Source organism: Meleagris gallopavo, chromosome 2 (genome assembly GCF_000146605.3).
Source record: "Meleagris gallopavo isolate NT-WF06-2002-E0010 breed Aviagen turkey brand Nicholas breeding stock chromosome 2, Turkey_5.1, whole genome shotgun sequence".
In the NCBI taxonomy this organism is placed as follows: domain Eukaryota; kingdom Metazoa; phylum Chordata; class Aves; order Galliformes; family Phasianidae; genus Meleagris; species Meleagris gallopavo.
In genome coordinates this window covers 100,566,886-100,572,885 of record NC_015012.2, presented here as the reverse complement: position 1 = coordinate 100,572,885, position 6,000 = coordinate 100,566,886, and the positions used below count along the sequence as shown (strand labels likewise).

Below are 6,000 nucleotides of genomic sequence, written 5' to 3'. Positions count from 1 at the left end.
CTAAAATACTCTTCTGCAGGTAATTTTCCCGTGCTCTTGCACAAAAATTGGATTGCCCCACTGAGCTAATGAAGTAAGAGTGTGTTTGACATAGATTTCAACCTGATTTTTAATTTGCATGAAAAATGTGTTCAGCTTTATTAAAGATACACAACAATCTGATTGCGGTGTTTAAATGAATAAAATCAACCTTGTTTGACTAAAACAGCAGCATCTTGGAAAAAAGATCACGAGGCTGATTTTTTTTTCATAATTTGCTGTGAAACTAAATTTACTCTCATTGAAACTGTTTTGAATTGGCTCCGTACCCATCTTAATTATGCATGCCGTGGAAAAGCAGGATGCTTTTTGCAGCAACCCCTGCTTTTATAACGTAACTTCTGTATTCAAACAAATGTTTCCTGGCAGACGGTGAGAGAAATGGTGATGTTGCAGTCGGTAGCTGAGTTGTGATAGCAGCCCAGTTCTGCTATGGGTAGCTTTTGTGACTTGTCCAGTGAGCTTTTCTTGGCTTGCTGCTGCACGTACTCAGTAACACTGCGCATCGGTTGTCTCCTTTCTCAAGTGTATGTTCAGTTCTTGCATCTCAGTTTTTTTATTTACTGACAGTAGAACATTGGTCATTGCTTCCGTGATGAGTGGCCTCTATCTGGATATACAAAGTTGATCATTTTTAATTTTTTCATGGGATTTCTTGCTCGTTACTGTATTAGAATGGTTCACTAACTTGGTAATTAACAAGTGTGTCCATGCCCCAAACTCATGTTCAACCTAGCTTCATTAGCAATTTTCTTCGTGCTCTCAGTTGTTAAAAATATGGAGTATTACAAACTATAATAACAAAAATAAAACATATTGGACTATGTAGCAGATCACTGTTTTGTTTTTCCTCCTACAGGTTCGATCTGTGGATGAGATGAATCATGAGTTTCAAGCTCTTGCCCTAGAATCTCGGGGAATGGGAGAGGTAATTACTGAGGACTGAAAATCCAGTTGGAGTTGTGAAAATTTTGATGCAGTTTAAGAGTTGTAAATGATACCAAGCTGACTGAAGAGTTGCTTGTAAGAGCAAATTGATTTTTCAGGCCGCTGAGGATCTGAGTGTCTTGTGAGAACATGGGATGTTCGGTGACTGTGGTGTTACTGTAGTCCTGCCAGATGACTGATAACTCTAGGGGAAGCAACTATCTAATTTCTTTAAAATCTTGTGCAATTCTATGAAATAAGGCATGTTTTCATTGTCACTGTCTAAATGAGGAAGCAGCTGCCACCCCTAACAAGCCAAGGATGCTAAGAACTGCTAAGGGTTTTGGCTCCAGGAAAGATATTGGCACGACTTAACAGAAATGTGGTAATTTATGATGCCTTTATTGGTAATTACTCCTTAAAATAACGTTTTAACCAGGAGTAGAAGGGCTATTGTATAATTATCTCGATGGGGAGGAGTTTTTTTATTCATTCCCAGTGTCAGTGTACTTCTGAAGATCTGGGCATCATAAATAGTGACTTTGGAAACTGTCTTTGAAAGACCTGAACTGTTTTAAAAGTAATCAACATCCGTTACTTGCCTTGGCAGGACATAATAATGGAATAAATTCACATTAAACAAAAATTTCAAACAATGATCTATTTCTTTTGCTGGATGTTAATAAAGTTTTTTGATAATGGAACTACTGACAATATTTCTTCTTAATTTTTAAAAGATAATTACAGGACTGCATGCTCAAGGGAAACTGTAACTCACTGGCAGAAAACAAATGTTGTGTTCTGGTTGCTCAACACTTGCTGGCTGACAAGTTGCTAGTCGTGTTTGATCTTTTTTTACTTAAATGAAGCATTTAATGAATTCTGCAGAGCTATGAAGACTTTTATTTAAATAATTTTTTTATAAAAAAGGAGTTCTGTTGCAGTAATCTTGTATCAGGAATTGGCACTGTATTGTGATCCTGAAATTCTGAGTCTGTTACAGTTTTCAGTAATGTCTTTCATAGAATCATAGGATGGCCCAGGTTGGAAGAGACCTCAGGGATCATGAAGCTCCAACCCCCCTTGCACAGGCAGGGCCACCAACCTCCACATTAATACCAGACCAGGCTGCCCAGGGCCCCATCCAACCTGGCCTTGAACACCTCCAGGGATGGACGGGGCATCCACAGCCTCTCTGGGCAGCTGTTCCAACATCTCACCACTCTCTCTGTAAAGAACTTCCCCCTGACATCCAACCTAAATCTTCCCTCCTTCAACTTAAAACCATTTCTCCTTGTCTTTCAAGCATCTCAATTTAGTTGCATGTTCAGATAGCTGAGTTGACATTGTAATTTTTGTGTTACTTAGTGTTTCACAGCAGTGCTGCACTGCATGGAACCTAATGTGAACTGTGTTGACCTTCTTTTTTGATATATTAATAGCCTTCCAAAATACTAGAGAAAATACCCTCACAAATACCCGTGTAAACAGAATTGGTAGTTGTACATTCTTAAGTGCTTCCATCTGCCCACTTCAAAAGGATTGAAGGGATCATTTCAAATGATTTGCTTCTAGCTTTTGGGAAATAGACTTCTTCCTCAATTTTTCTTATCTGTTAATTTTTTTTTCTGAACTGAAATTAATTTCTTGTCCATGTAATTCTTTTACCCTTCTTGGTCTGGTTTTTTCCCCCAGTGGGATTCAACATTTCTTGACATCAAGAGGCTGTTAGGTCTTACTTCCCACGTCATTGCTGAAATGAAGACAGCACATGAATCCTGATGCAAGCATTTTGGGCAGGATGCATACTGGAAATCTTTTTGTTAAGGTCTCTGTCTGAACTGAGCCTGCTGTCAGTCAGTAGCAGGATTGGGACTGCAGAACATGAGCCAGATGTGTTGTTCCACAAAGTGATCCTTGATCTCTTTCCATCTTGTAATTCTTCTGTAAAGAAGCAGACCAGAGCTCTGTTAGCAGGAGATCTGCTGTTCTGCAGGCATCTTTTTGAAAATATCACCTACAGTTGTAGCTCTTAGATGGTTAAATGCAGATGCTGCTTCTGGCTCCAGCTTTCAATAACAATCATGACTCTCAAGGTCAGGGTGATATTCTGAAGACATACTGGCACGTGTTGCTATTTCTCTTCTTCAGGCATCTGCTGTTTCCTATTTCAGGGCTGGCTTTCAGGGCTCCAGGACCCTTTGTTTGACCTCATACAGCCATATGTAAAATAAATTTTATTTGCAATGTAAAATAATTTTATTTGGTAACATCTGTTCTTAGAATCATGGAATCACAAGGTTGGAAAGGACCTACAAGATCATCTAGTCCAGTCATCCTACCATTACCATTGCTACCACAAGCTATTAAACCACATCTCATGGCTCCTCATCCAGACGCCTCTTGAACACTGCCAGGGATGGCGACTCCACCACCTCCCTGGGCAGCCATTCCAGTGCCTGACCACTCTCTGAGAGAAAAAGTCCTTCCTTTTGTGTAAACCTCCTCTGGTACAACTTGTGGCCATTTTTTCGGGTCCTGTTTGTTGCCTGGGAGAAGAGACCAAACCCCTCCTCATCACAACCTCCCTTCAGGAAGTGGTAGAAGTGGGGATCAAAATGCATATTGATTTTGTTTTAGGGACAGTGTAGCCATTTCTGGTCTCAAAACTTCATTTAGAGAATTTGTAGTAAGCTACATAGTAATAACTTCTGATCTTGGGGAAAAAAAGAAGTTGTTAAAGATCCCGTAATTGAGACTGTGTAGTTCCTTGTTAGAGCTGGTTAAGAGTGAACTTTAACATAATTGGTTATTATCTGTGCATAAAAAAGAGCTTTGTTCATCCAGCAGAGACATAAAAGGGAGCAGGGCTGCTACTGAAGAGGACACTTGAGCATACTGTTGGAAGAGCTTAGTAAGAAATACGGCACTCTTTCTTTTCACTTAGAAATGGATGCATTTTTGTAAAGTGTCTTTTGAACTGCAGGTTACTAGATTAGATGTAGGAAGTATTGAGGACAAGGCATGTTATCAGAGAGCAAGACGTAGTTACTGTTGGTTTTTTCTTATCTGTTGGAGAAGAACACAGTTCTTGTTTTTGAAAAGCACATTTTTTGAGTCCTACAGTGAGATAATTGACAGCTGCTACAGCTGCTTCTTTATGGCAATCCAGTAGCTAAAAAATCCCTTTGAATGGACATAGTATGTCAACCCATCAACACTCTCTCTCTTTAAACAAACAAACAAAAGCCTAAAAATCCAGGTCACTCCTCCATGGGAAGGCACAGATTATAATCTTTAAGAATGTCAGTTTCTCTGGATAGTTGAGGGACTTCTGAGTTGTGTAAAATTTAAGCAAAAATGTCTCCATGAATCTGTTCAGCTTTAACTGTGGCCTCCCGAGGTATAGGTGATGCATTATGTTTATTTGGAAGCTTTACTGTCCACCAGAGAACATAAGACAATAAGAAGTTGAATGCATATGTTTGGAAGCTAAAAGCATTCAGTGTAGAACAGAGAAAAACACATACATACAGTACAACAGAAAAGGAAGTACACAACCTTTTGCCAGTGGTCACTATCGTGTCTTTTTATCAGTGAAGAATTTCTTCCTGTGATAGGAACTCTGAAAATGAATTTTGAAATCAGAATTGCAGTCTGTTCTACTTACGTCTGCTTATTGCTTTCCATTGCTTCATCCGAACATCTGTCTGATAGTGGAATTAAACAACAAAAAAATATATATAAACTCTAATTCATGGTAAGCATACTGGAAGTTATGTGCTAATTTTATGATACCTAAGGTATTTTTGTTCTGATCTTCACTTTTGTGTTTCTCATCTCTCTCACCTCAGCTAGAAGTACCTCTGAACTTCTGATGGACTGTGCTTAATATGAAGTGTGGTTCTGTTTCCCTATAAAAGGCTCCACAGATAACAGAAAATGCTTTTTGTCTACCTCTGTACTACAAAGTGAAAAAGTAGAAGTAGTGCAGAATTGGTACTACGCAGAGCTGAGAAATATTAATAGATTTTCTCAGTTTATCTGTAATATATCATCTGTTGCTTTTTAGTTGAACTGTAGTTTTAAGATTCCATGAATCTTCTTCTAAATCCTCTGATGGCAGACTTCACCCAGTTCTTAAATTTGTGGTAAATTCAATATTCTGGTGCTCCCAGGGCATGTTTGTTTGACAGCTGCTGGTGGTTCTCCCAAATACTGAGAAAAAGAGCACCTGTGTCAGAGCAAGTCATTGCTGCAGTACTGCAAGCATAGAATTCTTCCATAGGTGGTTTTGTGGAGTATTGACTGTTGATCTTCCACCCACCAGTTCTTTGGTGTTACTGAATTCTTTGTGTAAGGAACACAGGGATTTCAGTATCTAGTTTAGCTAAACATTTTTCTGGTGATCATTCTTGTAAACATAGGAGACATCAATCAGCAATCCTTACGTTGTTTGAGAGGAGCTTCCTTCACCTCTCTTGCCTGCTAATGGCAGTCTTACCCTCTTCTTTAAGCAGTTTTCACAAACTCTCTCAAAGCTACATTAATAAACACCTAGAAAAAAAAATTAATCTTGTTAGTAGCTTCATCAGGGCTCGTATTAAGCAGCTGTGATGTTGAATGATTTTTATTTGTCAGTTAAATAACAGGAGAGATTCTTGTTTATGTGGTACTTCTATAGTTTTGCACTGTCTTGAAGGCAGTACAAGAAATTATTCTGATACTGATTTGACCTGAAACTTTGCCTAGTAATGAATAGAATCATACAGCTACATTAAATGACTGGCACTTGAAACTTCAAATTTGATGGTCACCAGTTTATAGTCAGGAGATTCGTGTTGTCTAAAGGAGCTGACTTGTCACAGTGCAGGTCAGTTGCTTGTTGAAATCTGGAACATAACTCCTTTCTTTCTGTTTCTCACAATGGTGCTGGTTAAAGGCCCAGCTTCTGAGCCAAAATGAGGAGGCAATGCAAAGTTCCAAGTTTTTGAGAGGATTATTTGTTCCGATTTTTATCATAACTGGCTATGT

The 6,000-nt window shown here is 38.8% G+C and overlaps 1 protein-coding gene across 6 annotated transcripts in view; it reads left to right on the top strand.

The window, feature by feature from the left end:
• Positions 1-6,000, top strand: part of PUM2 (pumilio RNA binding family member 2) — a 47,434-nt gene continuing 41,434 nt past the window's right edge. For 5 of the 6 annotated variants that reach the window (XM_010707974.1, XM_019613305.1, XM_010707972.1 and 2 more), the window contains exon 1: positions 899-967. In XM_010707974.1, the coding sequence (XP_010706276.1) occupies positions 917-967 (51 nt within the window). In that variant the 5' untranslated portion in view covers positions 899-916. Of the gene's footprint in view, positions 20-898; positions 968-6,000 lie in introns of those variants that run through there. The other variant, XM_019613306.2, reaches the window with a different exon arrangement.